General features: G+C 40.5%; 1 protein-coding gene and 1 long non-coding RNA gene across 7 annotated transcripts in view; both read left to right on the forward strand.

The window, feature by feature from the left end:
- Nucleotides 1-4,010: 4,010 nt before the first annotated feature.
- LOC309501558 lies at nucleotides 4,011-5,718 on the forward strand. Its single transcript, XR_014206899.1, has 4 exons — nucleotides 4,011-4,210; nucleotides 4,393-4,641; nucleotides 4,727-4,808; nucleotides 4,952-5,718. It is a non-coding gene; the product is annotated as an uncharacterized lncRNA (long non-coding RNA).
- A 6,134-nt stretch (nucleotides 5,719-11,852) lies between these two features.
- Nucleotides 11,853-26,536, forward strand: part of LOC309501374 (uncharacterized protein) — a 40,754-nt gene continuing 26,070 nt past the window's right edge. For all 6 annotated transcript variants that reach the window (XM_082173424.1, XM_082173423.1, XM_082173420.1 and 3 more), the window contains exons 1-10: nucleotides 11,853-12,110; nucleotides 12,331-12,390; nucleotides 19,017-20,745; nucleotides 22,583-22,660; nucleotides 22,780-22,854; nucleotides 23,022-23,165; nucleotides 23,260-23,415; nucleotides 23,873-23,959; nucleotides 25,289-25,399; nucleotides 25,480-26,391. In XM_082173424.1, coding sequence (XP_082029550.1) covers nucleotides 12,098-12,110; nucleotides 12,331-12,390; nucleotides 19,017-20,745; nucleotides 22,583-22,660; nucleotides 22,780-22,854; nucleotides 23,022-23,165; nucleotides 23,260-23,415; nucleotides 23,873-23,959; nucleotides 25,289-25,399; nucleotides 25,480-26,391 — 3,365 coding nt within the window. In that variant the 5' untranslated portion in view covers nucleotides 11,853-12,097. The remainder of the gene's footprint in view (nucleotides 12,111-12,330; nucleotides 12,391-19,016; nucleotides 20,746-22,582; nucleotides 22,661-22,779; nucleotides 22,855-23,021; nucleotides 23,166-23,259; nucleotides 23,416-23,872; nucleotides 23,960-25,288; nucleotides 25,400-25,479; nucleotides 26,392-26,536) is intronic.

Raw genomic sequence — 26,536 nt, forward strand, 5'->3', positions numbered from 1 at the left:
ACACTGTTGTAAAAACTCGTTGGTGATTCTCAGACACCAGAGGCTAGTAGATCAACGGCATCAAAGCAGATGGGACATTCTTTAAAACGTATTCTTCATTCGGGTTCGGACAGCGTGAGGGAGCGCAATAATGACAGCATTTTAGCAGATTTCTTTTGGCCGTAAAGCAATTGTTTACATCGCGAGACCTGATATCACGCGATACTTCCTGACGCGGCGGCCGGCGGCCCGCCGGCTCAAAGTTGCAAGTGCGGATTTTCCGCTCACGGGCACCAGGGGGGTGCGAAACGACCACCATTCAACCCGAAATAAGTAATATAACCATTCCAATGACTCCGAAGCTGTTCAGTTAAGGTAAAAAAAAGTTACTTAGAGCACCTTTAAACAGACTGACTAGACGATTACCCTACTATTAAAGCATGAATTTGATGAAAAAAGTTAGGTCTACATAATATTCACATATGCAGTTATACGGGACATACTCTATTAGCCCTACAGTTACAACATAAAATAATATTTCAACCAGTAACATTTTACATGTAACAGGAGTAAGGGGAGGCTGCAGACCTGGAGCCGGTAGATATACGCCCCAAGCAGTTTTACGCCCCTGCTGTTCCTGATGCGTCCAGTAGGGGGAGGCTGTACATTGACACGAATTGATTGAGGTATAATAAATAATCCGCTAAAGTTATTGTTGTTTAGCAATGATGCAACATTTATTATTTATAAACGAATAGCTTGATAGAGCTAGGTAGATATCAATTCATTTCTTTATATCAATGGATAGGTCTATCATTTATTTCGAGAGACAAAAAGTTCTGGACGGTCAGGTTGATGTTCTGTCTGGCTTAAATTTATAAGTTATAGCTTACCACGTGTAAGTTTAGCTGCCCCTAGTCTTCTCTACTCACTTTCAAAATTAATTTTCTTTTGAATTTTCTTTTGTTGCCCGTCTTTATCTTGCCTCTTCTGGTAAGACTCCTTTACTCCTTTCTGGTTTGAGTTGTTTCTTATAAAATGAGATCTAACTATCTCATTTATATCTAAATATAAATTTTTCTTAAAATAGCGTACTGATCTGGATTAAAATGTAGGCTGTGTGCACTTAAAGTGGGATTTTTCTATGCCAAGTAACTTGCATGATGCATCCCAGTGTGTTTGCTTTAGCTATGGAAATCTCTCTCTCTCTCTCTCTCTCTCTCTCTCTCTCTCTCTCTCTCTCGAAACTTTTATAAACTATAAACACCCATCTCTTTTTTAACTGCATTCCAAACCAATAGCTTCTCTAGTAAATAAATGACTTACAGAGACATACAAGGACATGTTTTTAATGTCATTTTTTTAATTTTCTCTGCACAGTCCATCATCAGTGGCCAAAAGAAATCAAAGTGTCTTGACACTTTTTCCAAAAGTGTTCCACCAACAAGTACCTGTGCCATTGTACTTTGAAGATCAGGAGCAAATTGATGCAATCCACACTCATCTGACATAAATTCTGGGCAACACACACACACACTGTGACTAGATCAAATTCACCATGGATGTCCTTTTTATATTTTTTTAAAGTTTAGCTTTTTTTAATGAAATACACACATGAAATGCAAATTAAAAAGGCAGTTTGTGTTCTCGTAACACTTTCTTTTATGTGGTCTGTGACTCATGGGGTCAGTGATTCTGCAGGGTCTCCAATAAGTATTATAGTTTATCTCAGTTGCTTTGGTGCATTTCTCAGATCACACCTGAAATCACATCATCTTTCACTTGTGCACATCATAAAAGCAATTTCTCATTTTATACAAATTGCAAATGCTTTGGTACATTCATGCAATTCATAATGTACAACTGTCTGCTGTTTCCTATTATCAACTCTTTATGTCATGTTGATCAAAATATAGGGCTATTATACTATTTCTCTGTTGAATTGTCATACTCCTCAAAACATCTAGGCATTAGTTCCTTGCATAAGTCATTAAATGCAAAATGGCTGACTAGTTGTCATAAACTGTTAAGCATGTTTTCAATACATTTCTATTACACTTTATTTTGTAAATGTGTCCTGAATTGATGAATTGCGGAGGTGTATTTAGAATTTCACTAATGAAGGAAAAAATGAATTGATATAATGAATAATGATGAAATGTACAAAAGCAACTGTGATAAAAAATTAAGGATTCAGGAATTTTATACAAAATTTAACAGTGAGTCCTGCTGCTTTTGAATTTGACAAAATAAAATTCACCATGGATGTCCTTTTTACATTTGTTTGTTTAATTTTATTTTAATTTTTTATCAGTGAGCAGAAGCACTTTGACAGGAGGATAGAAAAACAGTTAAAGCAGAGTGGCAAGCCATAGGGGAGTCATCATAATTCATAAATGGTGTTGATAAATAATGTTTTTGTGAACAAAAATATTGTCTCTTTCTTATAAATGGCCCTTGGAATTTTAGAAAAGGGATAAATTGTGTTTGTCTTCATAAAATGCCATGAAGGACACTGTTTTGTAGCTGTATGATGACTAAGTGAATAGTACAGCAGATATTTAATCCAGGATCCATATGATTACACGGTGCTGTATGTCTAATGGGCTAAATATGTTTAATATCTAATTGTAACTTTATATAAATTCACAACAACATATTTCACTCAGTCTCCTGTATAAAAACATACAGTGAATATTCTATTATTATTAATTAGTATTATTATTATTACTATTTATTCAATATTAATGTATTCAATATTCAATGAACTATTCTATAGTAGGTCATATATCATTACTTGTCATCTGATCCAACTATGTGTGTTATTTTTTAATTCATGAAAACAAATAGTCTTCTGTATAGGCTGAGTGAAGCCCAACCTAATATCTAGAGATATTTTAATCCATAGTGCAGTGCAGATTTATACTAAAACGTTTAATATTTAAATTAACAAAAACCACAAATTCGGGCAAAATCTATGAACTGGACGGTTATTATTGTGTAAGTTTTGAGCATCGATTTAATGTTGTTATTTCGCAGCATATCCCCCTACTGGACGCATCAGGAACAGCAGGGGCGTAAAACTGCCAGGGGCGTAAAACTGCTAGGGGCGTAGATCTACCGGCTCCAGGTCTGCAGCCTCCCCAGGGTAACAGAGGCAAGCAAGTAAGAGCTGTACGTGTAAACCTCACTCGCATGCCCTCAAGAGGCACACTAGCGACTTCACACTAGAGACTGCGCTCGATCTTTAGCACCCGCCATCCATGCCGGAGACACTGGTTCGAATCCCGCACGGAGCGGGTCGAGTAGGGCAGCTGTTACACATAGACTTATGGACGAGGTTGACAGAATCCACTTTTGTTCCAACAGAGGATGAAATGTGCCCTTTCAAGTGGACGCGTGGAAAAGACGTGAGACTGAAAGCACATTCACAAATGTGTACGCATTCTGCTTCACAGGAATGAGTTTGGACTGTCAGGTTGGCAGAGACCAAACCATATCCGGAATAGTTTTGTTGCTCGACTATCTGCTGCACGAGAACAATCAACAAGTTAAATTACAACTAGGCTACTCTTGTGATAGACAACAATTATACCGCGTCGAACACGTATGATAGCCTACGCTTTAATTAAGTATCCGTATCGGTCCAAAATTAACACTCTCCACGTCAAATGAGATAGGCTAGGCCTATTTTTTTGTTAAATTATTTTTTATTGCCTGTAGAAACGAAATAGGCCTATATAGCCTATGTTAATGAACATGTAATTTAAGGGCTGGTGAGTAGCCTAATAGTTTTTTATAAATGCAGACAGATGTTGCTACACAATACAGAAACTGCATATAGGCTATGGATGGAAATTATTAGTATAAAAAACGTTGTATTTAGACCAAACGCAAATCACCCAGTCTCTTATTTTATCGAATTGCATAGCTATACAGTGTAGCCTAAGCCTAACAGACGGGCTCTGCTACTAATAAGGGTGATTGACGTAATGTCATATAGGCTACGCCCAGCCCATGTTACGTATACTGTACATTGAAGTGCTTTCGTTTTTAAACACCGGAACTGCAACCCTTTCTTTACATCAAGTTCATTTGAAATAGACTTCATTTTGCCAACGCGTGTATAAGGCAAAGTATTTTTTATTTTTTTTAAGAGTTATAACCTAAGTAGCAGCCTACGGCATATTTTAATTCGCGGAAGGTTTGTTATTCAACAGGATGAGCAGCGGTAAGGGAGAGAAACGGCGCGATCTGATTAGTTGCCAAACTCAAAATAGTTTGAAACTAATCTAAATCTCTATTTTGTACAATTAGACGATTAACTGGTTTATTTTTTTATAACAATGAGTTACGAAAACTTTGAAATAATAGCCTTGTTTCAATGAGCCTAATTCATTATTTTATCCACAGAGACCCAGTTTGTGAATAGGAACCGTGCAGCTCTTATTCAAAGGGTTACATCAGTGATGCCAATAGCAGATGAGCTAATAAATAAAGGCATGATACATCCTGAAACATATGCAGAGATCAGAGCAGAAAAAATCAATCCAGAAAAAATGAGAAAGCTCTTTGAAGCACTAGAAGCCGGAGGAGACACAGTGAAACATCATTTTTATCATGCGCTGAAAACTCATGAAAAATTCCTCTTCAAAGACCTGGGTAAGAGAATCTACAGTTGCTATTATTTGAGATCAACTCAAACCTGTAGATAGTCTAATATGACCTGTCCTGTGGACACCCACAGGTGGTGTTACTGAAAACACATGTGAGCCGGACAACAGTGAGCGGAACCTGCCGGAGAGAATGCAGCTACAGTGAACTGAACAGTGAGTATATCAGTTGCATGTTATGTAGGCTACTGTATTAATATACATGTCAAACACTTATGCTCTGAAATCAAACAATAACCACCTTTGTTAGGAAAATTCTCACTGGAGAGCAAAGCAAACTTTAAATGTTATTTTTTCAGATTGCTGATATTCTTGATGCTCAACAGACAGCTGTGCAAGACTTTACAGACCTAATGTGAAAAAAAGAGAGAAGATGAAGCCACGTGAACATGAAAGAATGTTAAAAATGAAAGGAACAGTTCAACTTTGTCATGTAAAAAAAAAAATCGAATTGCCTTCATTTGATATACCAGAATTTGTAGGCTGTGTTTTACACATTTGAAATGTATGAAAGTAAAGTTTGACTTTTTTGGAAAATTTGACCTTGTGTTACATGGAAGAAAAGCTTTATTTTTTTAGGTGAACATTTTTAAGCCATTAATATTTTTATGCTGCTCTTTTAATACTATAAAGTCAACATTTTATACATCATCATCTATAGTTATTAGACTTGAATATATTCAGATTAAAGCCTTTATATTAATAAGAAAAAAAAAAGAAAAAAAAAGAAATAAGGAATGATTTTACAGGGCTTGCAAAGTAAATGAATTTGAGATTAATTTTTGAAAATCCTCCACTGATTTACCACAGTGATGATGTCACAATTTATTGTCATGTACTCGCCTTCATGTCATTAGAGCTGCCTTTATGTTTTTGATTGCCTTTACTGTTCATTTCCTTTCACAACACATTGAAATAATTATTGTGCATCCGTTTTTACATTCCAGAAGGATTCTCTTCTCCTTGATTAAGTGATAACTTTGTGAATTTGTTTACATTGTTCTTTTTATTTCTTCATTTTGTAAATGGCATTATTCTTACCTGACAAATAAATGACTAAATTTGATTATTCTAGACTCTGATTTATCTCTAGAAGGTTAAAAGGTGTCTGGTGTGTTATGGCTGATCGATGCCCAAGGTAAGAACATACATCTGAATGAAGCAGCGGGCTCTTCGTCTGGTATCTTTAGATTTCTGTCTTTCTCCTCACTTGCATGAATGTGCACAGCTAAGCAGAACGATCTTTTACTCATGGGCGAGTTTAACCTCAAGCTATGTGTGTAAATGTGTCTGAATGGTTGTAATCTTTTGCAGACGTGAATAAAACAAAAATACTGATGGCTTTAATATTGCTTCCTCTAGCTGGGACATTTAGTGATTCTATATTCCATTTAGCTTATCGGATAAATGTTGAAGTAAAAATAAGGGGTATTATTTTATTCTGAATTCTGACTAAATTCTTACTTTGAAATGTCTTTTTTGTACTTTTTAATGACTTTTTATAATTTTTTAAGAATAGTAAATAGTTTTGTCCAGCAGCACATGAGTAGTTGCCTAAATTTTACAGAATCTGTTAGTTATTTCTTAATACAATGTGTACAATGTACAGTGTTTAGCAAGACCTAAATAAATAAGTCATAATGACTTATGGTTACACTTGAAATTATTACAGAATAGATGTCTGAAATGATGAAACATGTACAGTTAATTGAACCCAGAATGTTACCTGAGAGATGTAGGAGACGGGGAAATAAAAAGAGGGGATTTGGAACAGAAAAACAAATGTCTTTGTTGATTTATAACCCTACAGCATGCCAATCTCTAAATTTTTTAGAGAAAAGAGGGAACGCTTTACAAAAAATTATTTAGACATTTTTTCCACATTGTTTTTACTAAATTAACTTAAGGAAGATTCTTTTTAGTGGAGACAGACAGCCTTCAGTGTTTCTCATAAAGTCTAATTCTTTTGCAGATAAATACTGATATTTGACTTTGTGATTTATATATTTTATCCATTTTTCTGTTTTGCCAGCATTGAGGAAGACAGCAACCATCGTCTCTCCTCAACTCTTAGTGTATTAGTTTACAATGATGAAACATGTACCGTACTTTATTTTGCCCTACACACAAATATTCTTAATGAGCCAATGAAATTCCAGATTTCCAGTAAAAAAAAATAAAAAAAAACATACTCAAGCACTACATCCAGTGTTTGGAATGCATTCTAAATGTTCTTCGAAAGAACTCATCGCTCAAATAACTATTTGCATTAACATTCATGTGTAAACTTTGTTTAGATATGAGGCATATGAGGGAAGTCTGAATTTCTCTCGAAAATCTCTCCCTTGTCCACGCTCAGCGTCAAGCAGCTCTGACTGGAAAATCCATCATTTTACATCATCTGTTTTCTTTCCTGCACTCTGTGTGTGGTTTGAAGAGTGTGGAGCTGATGATATTGAGTCTGAATCAGAGCTGGGCTCTCAGGATTCTCTCTCTCATCCAGACCTGCAGCAGTCTGCAAGAAATCCAGTAAGACTGAGACGTCAAACAAACCAGTCAATGTTGGATCACTCAGATTTGAGTGATTGGCTTGCCAGACTTGTTTCATAATTTCTACTTAATGTTTTGACAGTCTGTCTTTGGACAACACACTTTGATAATATGCTATGGTCAGGGCCGGGCTGTGACATGATAGTTGCCACACAAAAGGATTTTTATTTCATATCTAAAGCCTCTAACCTCCTTTATTACTGACATGTTTAAGTTTCGCAGTGCTTATGTGTTATGCTCTTGTCAATATGAAAACAATATTACTGTCCCCCAATATTTTGCATAGTATTGCATATATTCTTCTCTTTTTTTTTTTTTTGACTGGTTAACTGGGAGTTAACAATATATCGTGGTCTTACTTCCTCCTTTCTCTTCTCTAATTTGTCCAAAGCTCTGTACTCTTTCATCAAGATAGACACAAAAATATATAATTTATTCTTCGTTTAGATTTTGATGGAGGATGGTCATAAGAAGAATGATGTCAGATAACAGTAAGTGTTTATTTCAATTGCCCTTTATTGCTGAATATTCAACATGGTCAAATTTGTGTTTAGTTTGTTTATGGTTTCCATCAGGGCCGGCCCGAGGCATAAGCGAACTAAGCGGCTGCTTGGGGCCCCCTCGCCACCAGGGGGCCCCCAATCGAGTTTTTTTTTTTTTTTTACATATTAATTACCGGTAACTTAAACAAGTGACATAAATGAATGAAAGGATTAATAATTCAAGACAAGAAAATTCTGATTTCATGATCAATATACCTGCCTACAACTGCTGCTGTGTCTGCCAGTGTTTGAGTCATGCGCATAACCTCGCGTGCATAGACAATTTGTGCGCAAAGTCACAGTAATGTTAAGCCATGTCACAAAAATTTGATTTGATCAATGATTTATCCTTTAAATGTAATGATATTCAGAACAGAACAAGAATAAAGAAATAACTATAAACAAGCCAAAACGAAATAATTTAAAGAGAAAGTGAAAGTAAGCGGCGTTGGGCTCACGTATCTCTCTCATTAGAATCAAAATGTTTCAACATTCGCGATGGATTTGGATGGTAAACTATTCTTTATCATAGGCTTTGTACTTCACTCACGTTCCAATATCGACGGAAAAAATCATCCTCTTCACACGCGCAAAAATGTGCTAGGAAACATCACAGTGGAAGATTACAAAACTGGAATATGTTGTGTGTGTGTGTGTGTGTGTGTGTGTGTGTGTGTGTGTGTGTGTGTGAGAGAGAGAGAGTCGCGGGCGCGATCGAACAGTGGAAACATAAAAACATACTCCGTCATGTTCATACAAGACATCATTCAAACTGCAAAGTGTTGCAAAACGTTGGAAGATATTTTGCAAATATATATATATATTTTTTATATGTTTTGTGACAGTTTGTTTTCAGAAGTTTCCAAGAGTTAGTAAAAGAGTAAAGAAAAAGTTACAACTTTTTTAAGTATCTATTTTTTATTAAGTATTTATTTTGTATTAATACATGACCTCATTGTATTAATTTATAATGTAACATTATAGCGTGACATTGTGTCAATAATCGTCAAGCACAGGTGACTCTGCGTGGTGGGAGGGGGCCCCCAAATCAAATTCTGCTTAGGGCCCCCAAAAGGCTCGGGCCGGCACTGGTTTCCATTATATTTTGCCTTGTGGTTTAACATAAATGGCTGGTCAAATGTACCATATCAAAATAACCTAAAACCAAAGCAGAAAAAGAAATTTAGATTTCTCAGAAGAAAGATGATTTAGATTTACAAAGCTCATTATGCAAGGTCATATTGTCTGTTTGATGTATATAATTAGAAAATATTATGATTGAGAATAGTAATAAAAAACTAGCTTTGCACAATGTGTTTGAATAACAGTAAAACTTTCTTGGTTGCCTTTTTTGTTCATAACTTTTGATTACACATTGGATACTGCAGATATGTAGATTTTAGGTCTTTAGTATAAGAAGTTGGTTTGTAAGGAACAGGGATGTTGGACTGGGGGTAAAACCAGTACTGATTACCAGGGTGTTGTGCCTGTGTCATGTTTGAAATGATTAGCTATTGATTTGCCAGAGGCAGGGCCATAGCACAAGATCCCGGGCCCAATACATAGGCAGTCCTGATGGGCCCCCATGTTCCTCAACTTTCTTTGAGAAATACATTTCTACAGCAGAAGTAAGCGCTCCATCAGATGCTCAACAAACTAACATTTTACAAAATGCGTGCAGATGGACTAAACCATTTGGCGCATTAGCAAGGGGTGGGACCGTCAGACCTTAGTCTTTACTTTTTTGTATACAAAATGTAGTCAGTCAATCAACCAAGTTATTCAGCCAATACACTAACTTTACATTTCATCTGACATTCATTGGGAAATTTAATTAGGAAATGAAAATATCCAAGTAAAACTAAATATATTCCAGACTTTTCAAGGACCCTCTCTCCCCTTGGGGCCCATGTTGTGCCGAATTTCGACTCCCTGCCAGAATCTGACTCCCTGTCAGGAACTCTGGATGAAGTGTTTTTTAGTTCTCGTTATTAATGGTTGTTTTGCCCTGCTTTATTTTGTACTTTTCGTTCTTTTAAGTAGCCTATGTTATTTTTTTATTTTTTTACTTCTACGTTTGGGTTCACTAATCTCCATGTCAGTCTCTCTGTTCCCTCCACACATTTAAATGTAGGCTATGGATAGCTACAGTAGTTCGTTTGTGTGTGTATGTGAATTAAATAATATTAATATGAATTAATAAATAATAATTTCTTAATCAGTAAACATACTTCCATATAGTGCACCTGTCAAAAAAACAAAACAAACCTGTTTAGTCTCATGGCTGAGGAAGAAAAAAAGGTTTGAAAAACGTTGGGGGAAAAAACTCCCAACACCTTTTATGGAGATAACTTTTATGAGCTAGTGCAGCAGATCTCTTCTCTTGACTGCTTTCTCTTAAGGACAACTCCAAATGGTAGGCATACTGTTCAAAAAGAAAAAGCAAATATATATGAAAACCTTTGTCCCTTTTACGGATTAACAACAACATATTATAACATATGCATATAGCCTATGCAGTGACACACACATACAACCATTATAATGTTTAAACCCAGCACCTGCCGAAATTGTACTCTGTCAGCTTTGCAAGGTCTGAGACACATACAACTCATTCTGATGACAGCTTTCTCCATGAGGATCTCTGCAGAAAAGCACAGGCCTCTAGCTTCAGCGGGAAGCCTGTAATGTTGGGGAGTGTGATTTCAGCAGTGTGTATTCAGTCTTAATTCTAGGTGTCACTCGAGTGTTCAATCTGTGCTATTATAATTTACTCACAAATGATTTACTATGCCTTTATTTCTGTTCTGTTTTGGGTCAATTCAGCCACAGCAAAAACAGTTTAGAGAAATAAAACAATAAAAGCAATAATAAAATAAATTGCATAAATTCCACACAAAAAATTGAATATATGTAACCTTTTTATGTAACATTGTTGAATAATGTTATACAATTTTGTTTATAATCATTTAAAATTAGATATAATAAGACAGAGTCATATTGTATCAGCCTGAATGTTAAGTATTGTTTTGTCTTTTCCTGTCAGGACCATATCATGATGTATGGGGATCAGGAAACTAAAACACAAAGTAAATTACAATTCTATAGAACTCTGAAATCAAATTATGAATTGGAAGAATATCTCCAGAGTGTGAGAGACACAAAGCAGATCCTGAGCAAGTATGCTGTGTGTGTTTGTGTGTGTGTGTGTGTGTGTGTGTGTGTGTGTGTGTGTGTGTGTGTGTGTGTGTGTGTGTGTGTGTGTGTGTGTGTGTGTGTGTGTGTGTGTGTGTGTGTGTGTGTGTGTGTGCGTGTGTGTGTGTGTGTGTGTGACGTGAGTGAGTGATCCTGAGCAAGTACAGGCTGAGTGTTCTGTTCTGGGCTAGATCTCCCTGCACATCCAATTCAATCAATTTATGAACACATAATTTGAGAAATTAGTCTGATTCAAATGGGAATCAGAAACCAAACGCTGACTGGACAAGAGGAGGAGCTGGGGATGGAGGTTATTAGCTCCTGAGAAACACAATAACTTCTGATAATACTGAAGGACCTTATGGATTCTGTGATAGGTGTCGTATCCCTGAAGAGATCAGCTGATGCGAGCTTGAGATTACAGCTGATACACTGGCATTGAGAAACAATGTGCAGTTCATGATAGATCATTAGTTCTTAATAGAAATAAACATCATACGTAAATCATATGTCATATGTAAATCTAACAAGTGCATAGTGTTTACTGTGTAACTGACTTCCATCAGTGAGTGGTGAATGTGGTCAGCACATTAATGGTGAAGTAAAAATCTTTTAATCAGTACTCTTGGCCAATTCCCTAATACTTAGGCCTACTTTTAGGATAAAGGCCCCAGCATGTGCTGTCCTTTTCGTTTTGATGTGGCAGTGTGTCACTCGCCCATCTTGATAGGCTACATGAATGCATATTTGCATCATTCTTGAGTCTTCTTTTTGAACACTTTTTTTTTTTTTTTTACAAAATTTTTTACTAAATCCAGAGTTCCTGACATTACAAGTGTGGAAACTACCGGCGAAGAACATAAAAAAAAGACCGCCACGTCTACTGAAGTGACGCAATGCGCGTGCACGCGAAGGGAGTCAGATTCTGGCAGGGATGCAAGGGGGAACGAACTTGGAGAATGTACATATTTACATATTGATCTAATCGTCTCTCCGTCGCTCTCAGCAGTGTGTGCGGTGTCGGGATATTTGCTAACGCTGTCTGCTCTGGTATTTCGAACTTCGTTTCACTCCCAAGCGAAGAAAGAAAAAGAACTTCTCCGTGATTAAGCTATATTGGGGCATTCATTCCCGGATCAAGGTCTGTTGTCCGACACGATGAGCAGCTTTGGTAAGTGAGATGTGCGATCTGATTAACCTACTTGACAAACTCAGATAGGTTGAAACAAATACAAATCTCTGTTTTGTACAATTAAACAAACAATGCATTTGTTTAATTGTAAGATCAGTAGTTTAATTGTAGTTTGTTTAATTGTAAGATTGTTTGTAAGATCAGTAGTACATGTGTGGGTATAATTTATGATCTGTCGACATGTGGTTGATTTTAACAGGTCTTTACAGCAGGAAACAGAAGCCTCCTGATCCTGGTACCCAAGTAGCCAGACATAAAAGTGAGTTTACCCTGTTGTCTTGTCATCATTATCAATGTTCACTTCGTACACTTGAGCAAGCTTAAAGTAGCAACCAGCCAGTAAAGGAGTAACGGAATAGGCAAAAAAGAGCAAAAGTATCAGGGGTTATTCTTGGATTTTTGAAATTAAGATACAATTAATAAAAAAACGAAATTCACTTTAAAGAAAGGCTTTGTGCTTTCTGTTTGAGGTCTCTGTGAAAGTTTTAAAGTCGCTTTCAGAGCGGTCATGTCCGTAACGGAGAACTGTCACGTCCGTAACATTGTTTCTCTTACGAGAGGTCTCTCGTACTTGCGTAAGTATCTTACGCTAGGGGAAAACCTCTTTTCCTCGAGATATTGAAGCCAAAAATTATCCTTAATTTTGCAATAATGTAAAACGCATTGCAGCAGCATGCAGACATGGGCGAGACAGCTCTCGCGCCCATTGGCTGCTCTGCGGCAACTGCACCAGCCTATCGATAGAGGCCCCTCATGACGTCAGAACCAATGAGGGTGCTTCGCGCCCATTACGTCATGTCCCGCCGAAAGCGGGCTATACGGCCCAGAGGGGCTGGTTTGGTCAGTTTTTCATCTCTTCAGCGGGCCTACGAGGATCCTGAGAGGAAGCCGCGCCGTCTGATTCAAGCACCCAGCGGGATTAGTCTGCATCTGAAGCTGCCGGTCGACAACTTGCCGCCTTCAGTCGCCGTTCCTGCTCACGCTTTCCGGCGTACATATCCTTTTCTCTGCTACTGTGTTTTGTGTATGTGTGTGTTCGCCGCCGCGACACACACTCTCATTGCACTAAAATTGCACTTTCCTGAGGATGCGCAGCTCTCGCGCTCGCTGACGGCGACTGCCCTCACTGCGAGCTAGTTACTGCCTATGGTGACTCTGTGGACTCACCTGTGGACTCACCCCCCCCCCCCCCCCCCGCAAAGCTCGCCGGTGCGCCCGCTTGCCTTGCCTGCTTGGAGGATGATACCTGCTCTCCCTCTGTTCGAGCCGCGCAAACCGCGCCGTTCACAGGGGATGTCAGGAGCGGACGGTCACGGGGCTAGCTTTCTCTCTCCCTCTGTTCAAGCTGCGCAAACTGCGCCGTTCACAGGGGAGGCTGGAAGCGGACGGTCGGGGTTAGTTTTTCTTTACGTACAAGAAAGCTATACCCTGCCCCTGCGCCCCATTCACGCGTCACTCACCGGCGAAAGGAGAAAAGAGTGTTTATAGTCCCGCCGAAGCCGGACTGACCTGAATTTTCTCACACATTTCTCAGTTCCCTGATCAGTCGACTGGAAATATAAATATTGCAGCGCCTGCAAGCAAACGCCGAAGAAAACATGTTGACGCTCTTATATGCTCGTGCATCTGAAAGCCTTTGTGTTCCCCCCTGTGGCTCAGTGGCGGAATCTTTGGTTTTTCGCATGAGAGACTGGTGTTTGAATCCCGGTCTAACGGCAGATAAATTATGCCTCCAATGCTTCGCTCTGTCAGTTCCCTGAAAGGCGACTGCAGATGTGCATTTTGCAGCCAACGAGCGCGTTGTACAACCCGCTCGCCTGCACCCAAACACCGTTTCTATGGTTCCCGTGCGTCACTGGCGAAAGGAGAAAAGAGTGTTTATGTCCCGCTGCGGCCGGGCCGAATTCTATTTCTCATACATTTCTCATTCCCCTCTGAAGTTCAGGCGACTGGAAATGTCAATACTTCAGTGAGCGAGCCTGTTGTAATGCACGCACGCCTGCAAACAAACGTCAGCATGTTGACGCTCTCTGATAATACTCGCGCTAACTAAATGCCTATGTGTCTTCCCCTGTGGCCCAGTGGCAGATTCTCAGGATTTCGCGTGAGAGACCCGTGTTCGATCCCGGGTCTACCGGCAGATAAAATTATGCCGTCAATGCTCCCTCTGTCAGTTCCCTGAAAAGGCGACTGCAGATGTGTATTTTTGCAGCCAACGAGCGCGTTGTACAACCCGCTCGCCTGCACCCAAGCACCGTTTCTATGGTTTCCGTGCGTCACTGGCGAAAGGAGAAAAGAGAGTGTTCCTAGTCCAGCTGCGGCTGGATCTACCTCCATTCTCACACATTTCTCTGGAAATGTCAATATTGCAGTGGACGAGCCTATTGTACTACACGCACGCCTGCAAACAAACGCCAGCATGTTGACGCTCTCTGTTTCTATGGCAACTTCTTGCTCGTTCAGTTCCAGTAAATGCGACTGTTCCAGTGTATTCTGCAGTAAACAAGTCGGCGACACAGCCCGCTTGCCTGCACACAAACGCCGCTTTTACGGCTACCCAGATAAATCCCATAAGAGTGTATTTTCTGGTGTTCCGGCCACGGCCGATGATGTTATGAGTGTAGACAAAATGCCCACTGCCCAGTGTTCATTCCTACACAGAAACACAGCCCGTCACACAGGGCTCGCGCACATGAAATCGACCCAGATCGATTGCGCATTAAATGTGGTAAATGTGCCCACTGCCCAGTGCCCACAAACACTACGTTCTGCATGTCTCAAGGTTTCTGTAAAACGAAACCAACATGCATTCGCTCTGCTCAGGCGGACAATGCTCTCAGTGTCGTAAATGTGCCCGCTATCCCACGCCCACATTCACACATAGACATGACAGGTCTTACGGGACTCGCCCAGCCCTCCCCATCTCGGTTGACCACCGCAGAGGAGTCGAGCGCGGGCAATCTGCCCGCTGTTATCAGCGCGCCCCCTGCCTCAAATGTCATAAGCGCGACGCTTATGTTGCAGCACACTGAAGCCCCTCTGTCGCTGAGCGACCAGAGCGCGCTTCGCATTCAACCCCTAGCCATTCGTGCAAACGCATGGGCAAGGCTACCCAGGGTTTCGAAGTGGGTGCTAGACATTATAGAAAGAGGCTATTCGCTACAGTTCGGTCGACGCCCGCAACGCAAAGCGGCGCGAATCGATACTACGGTGAAAAAGGAAGTAGCACACCTACTTCGAGACGAAATAGCGAAGTTACTGAGCAAAGGGGCTATAGAACCCTTATCACAAGCTCAGAGCGAAGGGGGCATGTACAGCAGATATTTTCTGGGACCCAAAAAAAGACGGGGGTCTCAGACCCATTCTAGATCTAAGACGACTAAACAAAGCACTTCTGAAACGACGGTTCAGAATGCTCACGACCAAGAAAATCCTCTCGCAAATTTGCCAAGGGGACTGGTTTATGTCGATAGATCTGAAAGACGCGTATTTTCAAATACAAATAGCGTCACGTCACAGGCGATTTTTGAGATTCGCCTTTCGAGGGTCAGGCATATCAGTACACAGTCCTGCCATTTGGCCTATCCCTGGCACCTCGCGCATTCACGATGTGCATGGATGCAGCGCTCGTACCCCTTAGGCTCCGAGGCGTACGAGTGCTGAATTATTTGGATGATTGGCTGGTTCTAGCTCGATCACAGTCGGAGCTCATAGAACACAGGACCATATTACTCGATCACCTCGAGAATTTAGGTCTCACAGTCAATTGGGCGAAGAGTTCGCTGTCTCCCAGTCAGAAAATATCTTTTCTGGGCACAGATCTGGACTCGCTGTCTATGACAGCACAACTGTCGCCGCAACACAGACTAAGTATTCAGCGAATGAGATTTTTCGCCACAGCGCTTTAGTCCCGCTCAAAAAGTTTCAAAGGATGCTGGGTCTCATGGCTTCAGCATCCTCAGTGCTTCAGCTGGGTCTGCTTCAGCTGGGTCTGCTTCGCATGCGCCCGCTGCAGTATTGGTTGAAAGCGTGCGCCGCGCAGAGCTTGGACCTCCGGTCTCGCGTGCCTCAAGGTCGATCAGAAATGCGTCGCAGCTCTGAAACCTTGGACAGTGACCGACTGGTACCGGTCAGGAGTAAGCCTGGGGACTTCCTCGAGTGTGAAGGTGGTGTCTACGGACGCCTCAACCTCGGGATGGGGAGCGCTGCTCGAGGGCAGACCGTTATTCGGCCAGACCGTTATTTGGCCAGTGGTCGGAACGGGAGAAGCTTCTGCATATAAACTGTCGACAACGCGCTGAGGCGTTTTTTGTCCCCAGATAAAAGACACCACGTCTTGGTCCGTTCGGACAACATGTCAGTGGTGGCTTATATAAATCACCAAGGAGGTATCAGATCCAGAATCCTTCACAGGCTGACGGAACACCTCCTGGTCTGGGCTCAGCACAATCTGCACTCGCTCAGGGCAGCGTATGTGCCCGGCCATCTGAATGTGGGACCAGACAGACTGTCCAGAAACTATCTTCCGGCAGGAGAATGGTCTTTACACCCACAGACAGTCAAACTGCTATGGAGGACATTTGGCAGAGCGAAAATAGACCTATTTGCGTCTCAAGAGAACGCTCATTGTCAGGAATTTTTCTCCAAGAGCAGGGATGTGCTGGCTCATGTGGCCCCGCTGCCCGCTCTATGCGTTTCCCCCTGTCACGCTCCTACCCCAGGTGTTAGAGCGAATCAGGGAGAGCGGATGCCCGGTGCTACTCGTCGCCTCATTTTTGGACAAACCAAGTCTGGTTTCCAGTCCTGATGCAGCTGACGAGTACCGCCCCGTGGCCGATACCGGTAAGGAGGGATCTCCTCTCGCAGGCAAACGGCTCGATCTGGCATCCTTACCCAGAGCTTTGGTCCCTACATGTGTGGGCCATCAACGGGTACCCGTTAACCTCCCAGCGGGAGTGTTAAACACGATCACACAGGCTAGAGCTCCATCTACGAGGCGGCTCTATTCCTCAAAATGGTCTGTGTTCACTAGCTGGTGTACAGCGAGTGGCACTTCACCCTCACGCTGTGGGGTGCCGGAGGTTCTCTCCTTTATACAAGAGCTTCGTGTAAACGTGTATGGAGTTTGGGCCTAATGACTCGAGAGTCATACTCAAACCAAAGCACGGATATGTTCCTAAATCCCTCAATACACCGTTTAGGGCACAGGTTATCTCCCTGTAGGCCCTGCCGGTATCTGAAGAGGAAGGGGACGCAGGCTTCCTTTGCCCGGTCAGGGCGTTAAGAGCCTATGTGTCTCGCTCATCTGTTTTCAGACAGACGGAGCAGCTCTTTGTTTTGTTCAGCGGACGTTCTAAGGGACTAGCTGCATCAAAACAGAGTCTATCCAGATGGATAGTTGATGCTAAAGCGCTAGCTTACACATCCAAGGGCCTGCAATGCCCGATAGGTGTCAAAGCGCACTCCACAAGAGGCATGGCCTCGTCGTGGGCTTGGTCCAGTGGGATTGCCTCGCAAGATATCTGTATGGCGGCAGGCTGGGCCTCCCCGTCTACATTTATAAGGGTTTATAACCTCGAGGTTCCCGCTTTACAAGCTAGGTTGCTCTCGGTTTAATTTTTCAGTATTGCCCGCCCGATGCTATGGGCTCAGGATGCTGAAACTGCTAGAGCGTCGATCACTGATCGTCTGTATACTTCTGTGGGCAGTGCGTAAGTCCCCCATATTTACCGGTCCAGGCCAAGTTCGCCCTGGCTGTGTGGAACACTTGATATAACATGCTCTTATCAGAGCTCCATATTACTGGAATGATGCTATTCTAGCCCCTCTTCCCGGATTCTCTGTGAGTCCCTTGTGATTAGGCACTGTATGAGCCCCGGGCACCTGCCCTTGGGACTTTAGTGTTATGTCTCAAGCACGCACGGCGTTTTACATTGTGTTCCCCTAGCGTAAGATACTTACGCAAGTACGAGAGACCTCTCGTAAGAGAACGTACTCGGTTATTAACGTAACCTCGGTTCGAGTACTTGCGTATCTTGCCGTGCATGCGTCATGTTCTGATTCGCTTCAGCGATGAAAAACTGACCAAACCAGCCTCTCTGGGCCGTATTTATAGCCCTAGCCCCACCCGCTTTCGGCGGGACATGACGTAATGGGCGCGAAGCACCCTCATTGGTTCTGACGTCATGAGGGGCCTCTATCGATAGGCTGGTGCAGTTGCCGCAGAGCAGCCAATGGGCGCGCGAGCTGTCTCGCCCATGTCTGCATGCTGCTGCAATGCGTTTTACATTATTGCAAAATTAAGGATAATTTTTGGCTTCAATATCTCGAGGAAAAGAGGTTTTCCCCTAGCGTAAGATACTTACGCAAGTACTCGTTCCCTCTTCTAGAGAGAACCGAGGTTACGTTAGTAACCGAGTACGTTTTTTCCTCATAAATGTGAACACGAAAAATAAAATAAAAATAATATTTTATGCTCTGTGGAGGCCGACCCTTCTTCATCCAGTGGGTAGTATTACTTTTGTTTTGTGCAGTGTAATTCATAGAATTACTAAAAAATATTTTGCCACCTAAAAGTTAAAGATTTTTTTGTGTCATGTCACATGTGCATTTCCCTCATATTAAATATAAAACACATGTGTAGACACACAGATTTAGCTCTATTTCAAGTTGGTCACGTGAATTACCCGCTCTGAAGAATGGAAAGATGTTTGACTTCCGTGTGAGCTTAGCTTACATCACTACACTATTGACAATACACAATATACCTTTTTTCTCCACAAAACCATGCTAATGTGACAGCAGCTTAATACTGACTGTTTTGTGAGAATGTTATTTTAACCATTAATAACCATTGATAAGTCAATCATTTGTGTTTTTCTGTAGATTGGAGGGACATGATTCTTCAGTACAAGTCTTCAGTCATTGATAAATGTAGCTTTGTTCCTGAGTATAACCATCCATCTGATGAACGTGTGGAACTGGCCGCCCGTTACACTGAACCAGTGATCATTCAGAGAAGCAAAGAGCAGAATGAGAAATACTATCGTGAACATGTGAGGTCTGCTCACACTTCTGGTACAAAAACATCATCTCAACTGTTATCAAATGACAAGAATCACAGCATCAGAATAGACCAGCTGTTCAGTCCCGACAGTGATGGAAACACACCAAAAACTGTGATTCTCAGTGGTGATTCTGGAAGAGGTAAATCCTTCACGTTACAGAAGATCATGTTGGACTGGGCATCTGGAGAACTTTACTCTGAAAACTTTGATGTAGTTTTTTTGTTCAAGTGTGAAGAGCTGAAGTGTATTTATGAGGAGATGAGCTTGATTGAGCTCTTGAGCTGGAGTTGCAGTTTAAAATCAGATCAGATCTCACAGATACTAGAGTTAACACCAGAGAAGGTCCTCTTCCTCATTGATGGAATGGATGAGTATGCATTTCATCCACCCATTCATTTCATGTTACTTCACACTAATACATCCAATACAGTCCGACCTATGGACACTCTTAGGAACCTGTTGAGGGGAGTCTTGCTGCCTGAATCATTTGTGCTTGTAACTACGAGATCTATAGCTGATGATGCAGTGATGAATCTCCTCAAAGGACCTCAGCGTTTCACTGAGATTGTGGGCTTCTCTGAGAGAGGGGTGCAGGAGTACTTCCGCAAGTTCTTTCAGGATGAGCAACTCTTCAAGAAAACATATGAGAGTGTGAAAGCAAATGAAGGCCTCTTGACTACTTGCTCTGTGCCTTTGCTGTGTTGGATGGTCTGTTTTTGTCTGAAGAAGCACATTACAGATGGTGATCATGTGATGGCAGAACTAAAGACAACCACCTCCATATATGTTCACTTTGTGTCCACTCTACTGGAGCATCATGGCCAGAGTCAGTCTGTCCTCACCATGCTGAGGAGTCTGGGTCAGCGGGCAGAGGAAGGGACGAAAAAGCGAGAAGGAATTTTTTTAAAGAAGACTGTGACTGGCATAGATCCTGCTACTAGTCTTTTCTTATATAAAGATCATTTGAAAAGAAAAAACAGACGGGTGCCAGTGTTCAGGTTTATGCATCCAAGCTTTCAGGAGTTCTTCACTGCTCTTTATTTTGTTTTACTGGATGGAAAAGAGTCCTGGGGAAAAGTCAGGGCGCTGTTGAACTTAATGAAATCGAAGTCTATAATTGACAAGCCATCTCCCGAAAGAAGATCAAATCTTATTCCTTCAGTCATGATGTTTCTCTGTGGTCTCTTTAATGAGAAGGTGTGCAGCTCACTCTTTAAAAAAATCAAGTGGACTGTTCCTCACAACATGACACTGAAGAAAAGCCTGCAGGGAAGTATTCTTACAATGAGAAGACAGCATGGATTTGAACTTTTTGCTCTTCACTGTCTGTATGAGCTCCATGATGAGGTGTTCGTGAGAAGAGCTTTGGCAGATTGGGAATCCATGGACCTGTCAAACATTTCTCTGAGGAGCACAGACTGTTGGGCGCTGCTGTACTGTCTTCAGTTCTGTTCATACATCAGAAAACTGAACCTCATGTACTGTGATTTAACAGCTGATAAACTCAAGATTCTTCAGCCAGCACTCTGTATGTGTGAGACTCTGAGGTCAGTGTATTTGCATGGAGAAACACTTGTAGATTGAAACAAAGTGCCCCTATTATGCTATTTTAGAGGCTTCTGATTTTGTTTGGAGGTCTTCAACAGGTTTACATGCATCAAGGTCAAAAAACACTTTAATTTTCTCATAATATACATTGTACATCACATTTTTCAATGATTCTCAAATGACTGGATGAATCAGTCTCTCTAAATACCTCCTTTCCGCGAACCTACACTGCTCTGATTGGCCAGATGACTCAGCCTGTTGTGATTGGTCTACCACTTACAGCGCGTGTCGGAAGCTAAACGTCCATTACCATAAACTTGAGCTCCGGAGGCTTTAAGCTCAGCGATTGTACACACAGTAAAAGTGTAACGATGGCGTCGATTTTACCATATTAATCAGAGCGCAAGTCCGATGATGAAACATTGGAAGTACTATTCAACCCGAACCTCCATTGCAAGGACGACTCGAGCAGAATGTTTCTCAGTGATACACTACTCAGTTTGAGGTACATTATGAGTTGCAACTGTAACTCCTCACCATCAGTATTAACAAGTGTATGTCCATCAACAAACTGATGTGTATATTTCTAATTTATTGCAGTGCACATGCGGGAACTGGATTAATGACAAATTACTGATGTAACATAAATGTTTTAAAACAAATCTTGCTCCATCCTTTATCTTTACTCAAAGTAGTAAGAATGACAGACAATCTGCATTAATGGACACAGCAGCAGCAGGTAATAGTGAGCCTGCAGCTGATTTGCAGAACTATTTTAGGAAGACAGTAGTAATAACGTGAGTTAACCGGTTAGCCAGGAAACTTACACAATATAAAACACAAAACGACGTATTTAGAACACCTGGTAGAAAATATATACATAAATAATTAATCATACTTACAAGTTGTGATACTGAGGAGCAAGTTGGTCCTAATAAACTGAGTACTGACCCATCTTTCAAGAGCAACGAGATTTGAGAAGCAGTCGTCAGTAAAATGACGTGTTTGAGGGCGGAACAAGTTGTTCGCAGGTGGACAACGTACAACATAGGTGGGCATTATGCAAATGTCTTTTCTAGTGACGTAGAACCGTAAAGGAGGATTCAAATGAAAAACGGCTTGTATACTGTATGTGGTTCAGAGTCGATTCTTTCTTTTGGGAGACAGTAACTTTATTTATCGTGCACTTTGAAGAACATTTACATTCCGAAACAGCTATATTACGCACTGCACGAAAGGGAATATTCGAAAAACCATAATAGGGGCACTTTAATTTTTGATTGACACTTTAAAATACTATTACTAAATATTTCTACTTAAATTACTTGTACTTGCGAGTGTTTCTGTGGTATATAGGACAGTAATGTGACACATATACACATAATAAAAATAATAACATTTGAAAAATGTTCACCAAAAGTTTGCAAAGTCAAGTGGTGCAAACAACATGAAGAAAGTCATGTATTAACATGCAAAAAAATTATACGGGATATTTTATCACATAGAGAACCTCTACAGTACAGACCCTCTTGTCTGTGTGTCAAAAATAATAAGTCTCTTATTATATTAGAAAGATTTTTAACCCTGATGAAATGGAAAGGTTAGTTTGGATTGTAATTGTTTAAAAACTTTATGCTTATGAATTATATTTTGGTGATATTTTATATTTTTCTTTATAAAATAATATTTTTAAAAATTGAGGGAAACTTCAGTTATATACAGTAGACATATGACATTTTTGTGCACATGCATTTTAAACTTGATTTTTTAAAATATCTGTTGCTTCTCTTTATCCTGAACACTCGTATCTGTCATTGACCCATATATCATGTTTAGGTTGTCGGTGGAGCATCTGTCAGAAGTTGGAGATTTGATTCAGATTCTTGGTGAATCAATAGTCTTCAGAGAGCTGAAGTAATTTTAAAAAACAACTTCCTTCTTCAAATACATTAATATGAAATATCAAACCAGTAATTTGAACATAATAATGTATTAGTTGTTTAAATATGTTATCTGTTCTTCTGACATGGTAGAGTTCAAGAGGATGAATACAGCGCTGAGAGTCCCAGATGGACGCTTGATCTGTCAGTCACTCGTGGAGATGTCTTGTAAGAAACTATTGCACTTTCAGTGTAATTTCTCTTTTGAAGAATAATTAATAAAATAATTATATAATCTTATCAAGAATAATTAGGTTTCAGAACACAGCATATATCATTCGTAGCAGTGTACGGTGCTGTTATCAAATGTTCCTCTGTGTCTCTGTCTGTTTCAGGTTGTCTTTGAGTTCCTCAGAGAAGAATCCATCATTTCCAGCAGTCTTCAACATCAGTCTTACATGTTCACACTCAGAGATATCCAGCACTGACTGGACACTCTTCTTACAGACACTCAGCAAGGCAGGAAAATTATCAGAAGAGTAAGAAAATTATTAATTTAATATTGACTTTATTTATCTCATCAGTGGCTTTACTGTTATTTATACAAGTTGTGGTCAAATATATTTTTTGCAGCTCTTCAGCTCTTGATGAACATGTCAGTTTGCTTCTGTCTTCATTTCACTCTGTGGGTTTGAAGACATTGGATCTGAAGTTGTTCAGTCTAAATGAGAGCTTGGCTTCTGGGATCATTTCCCTCGTCCAGACCTGCACCAGTCTACAGGAGCTCAGGTACGAGGATTTTCTTTAGTTCATGAAAGTAATTTGTCATATCCAGATCATGGATACCAGGTACTGTGGCCCCATTGGATGCTTAAATCAAACTTAAACACATCTGAATTTCATTGCATTTGATAGAAAATATTAAATGCATCATTTACACATAAATCTGCAAAAAAGAAGAACTCATGAACACACATAGAGTTAGTATAACAGAAGGGACTAAGAATTGTGGTGAAACAAATACAGCCTTTAGTTTCTGTCTGTTCCTCACACTAAGGGGAAGCTAGAATCTCAAGTGAACCAAGGGTGAACTAACTCTATAAAACAATAGGCTGCAATTTTACATTATAGATTTGTTTATAATAAATAATAGTTTAAACGTGTGCTGCAGGCTGACTGAACAGTACAAAACACTTTTTGAAAGTATGTTATTGTGAAGACGTTTTGTGTATCAACAATATTGCAGTGTCTGTGCTGGATTGCTGTTGGAGGAGGGGCTCATGTCACTGAAGAAATCATTTACGGATCCCCACTGCACTGTGATTATTGAAGGGTGTGTACTGTATGCTCAATAGCTGTGCATTTGACATATATATCTAAAGATAAACATTGAGGATGCTTCTTTTATTTTAACTAAATTAAAACCACAAAACTGTAATGATGCAGCGCACGAGGAGGGATCCATTTGCAGCTTTATTTAGAGTGGTCAGACAGGCAGGGTAAAACAACAGCAGACAGAACAACGGAGAGAACACAGAGCAGATCGGGGTCACAGGCAGAAGTCAGGGCAGGCAGCAAAAGGCAAAGTCCAATTAACAATCCGGGTAAAGGCAGGCAGAGAACAATCAGGAGTCGAGATACACAGTCCAAGGTCAGTAAATGAGAACAGCAAACACAGGAATAAACGCTCGGAATTGAAAGCCAGGGCAATGCAATACTTCGCAGAGAAGTGGAGTGTGGAAGTGGCTTTTATGTGTGTGTGAATGAGGTGCAGGTGTGTGTAATCAGTGCAGTGCAGGTGTATGAAGTAATCAGTCCAGGTAGATGCAGGATGGGAATTGTAGTCTGTGAGTAAATATGATAGTCCGGTGTGGAGTGCCCTCTGGTGGCTCTCAAGGGCACTCCAGCTGGTGACCGTTACAAAAACAAATGAGCTGCTTGTACAATACAATAATATAAATTATGGAGCATAAATCTACAAAACTTCCATTAGGCCCAATGAAATTTCTGAACTGTTCAAGTTGATATTTAGCTAGTAAAGTGAGCCTTTAAAAAAAAAAAAAAATCAGAAATACCCCCTTGTTTTAGGCTAAAGGGATAGTTCACCTAAAAATGAAAATTCAGTCATCATTTACTCACCCTCAAGTTGTTCCAAACATGTATGAATATATTTCTTCTGCTGAACACAAAGAAGAATGTCGGTAACCAAACAGTTGATATGTGCCCCATTGACTTCCATAGCATTTTTTTTTTCTGTACATTGAAAGTCAATGGGGCCCATCATCTGTTTGGTTACCCATATTATTCAAAATATTATTCAAAATATCCTTTTTTGTGTTCAGCAGAAGAAATCAATGTATACAGGTTTGGAACAACTTGACTGTGATTAAATGATGACATCATTTTTGGGTGAACTATCCCTTTAAAGATTAGGTTCCACATACCAGATATTTAATAGTATGAATGTAGAGCTTTAGAGTAATTTAGAGAGGTGGTTTTGAAATTCTGTCACTGTATTCTTTTCATGTTTCTTTTTTATTTATTTTTTACATTTTTGCTGAGTGGCAGTATGGAAAAACCTACAAAAGCTTAAAGTGGAGTGGTGATATATTTAGCGTATTTGGTATCTTTATTTATTTTGGTTTCCTCCATGTTTATCAAGGAGGAAGTGCAGTAAACTCACTGACCAGTGCAGAGAACAGGACTGGAGTCGCAGCTGCAATGAGAAAGTGAAGATTCACTTCAAACCAATGGTTTTGGATAAACTGAAAGAGTGAGACCATCTTATAATTTTGTATGTTTCTGTTTTATACATTTATCATCTCATTTATCATAAACGCCTCTGTTCTCTAGGCTGAACGTCTCTGAACCGTCTGCACCGGATCTTCACCCGCTCCCAGTGTGTCAGTCTTGTGTTCACATTGTCGACTGTGATCAGTGGGTTCAGGTGGAGCCGTCAGTCTGTACAGATGAAGGAGGGTCAAAGTTCAGGATCAGCACTCAGGCGGGTCGATTCGAGTGCAGCAGGACCAGAATGCGATGGGTCTGTGCTGGTGACGTCACTCTCCAGTATCGTGCAGTGGATGGACGTTTCCTCAGTGAAGAGCTGGAGAGGCTTCAGTGTGAGCGAATTGGTCCAGTGATCGATGTGACCGTGATCTCAGGGAAACTGGAGGAGGCCCATCTGCCTCATTACGCCTGTTTAGCAGAGTCTGACCCCTCTCTCAAAGATGCTGTGAAGCTCCTCAGTGTTGAAAATGAGGAAAACTCTTTAAAATCAGTGGAGTTGACCCGTTTTCATGTCAAAATATTCCAACCATCCTTTTGGCCTTCCACAGTGATTAAAGAAAAAGATCTTCTTCTTGAACAGCATTTAGATCTTCTTATCTTCATAACGAATGAAGATCCTCTCATTCTCCATGTCTACTTTTTTCCACTGTTTGATACTTTTTCAAAGGAAAAAATTAAGCAGGAAGAAATGTCAAATAATCCTCATGTCCTTGAGATTGACCACCCCAGGTCTAACATGAAAATTCAAATGGAAACACCACACATTCTAAAAGTCTCCAGTGCCAGTGTACTTCCTGAAGAAGGGATTACATTTTCAAGTAATAATCACCCAAACCTCTTCAAGATCAAGCAAAATGTAGATGGGGATGTACAGATGAATCTCATCAGACAGCCGGATGAAATGTTAATGTGGAAAACAATAATTTGGAAAGACAAAATTAATCAGAAAAAAAAAGAAATGAGAGATTTAATGAGGTAGGTTAATCCTGATATTTTTGATAAACACTGACCAGCTTTTATTCAAAGGGTTACAATTTTGAAGACCACATCATATTGAATAATGAATAATAATTAATGAAAAGAACTTATATTTTTATTACTTATACTTATATTATATTTT

The sequence above is a fragment of the Leuciscus leuciscus genome, assembly GCF_965113295.1.
Source record: "Leuciscus leuciscus genome assembly, chromosome: 6".
Classification (NCBI taxonomy): Eukaryota; Metazoa; Chordata; class Actinopteri; order Cypriniformes; family Leuciscidae; genus Leuciscus; species Leuciscus leuciscus.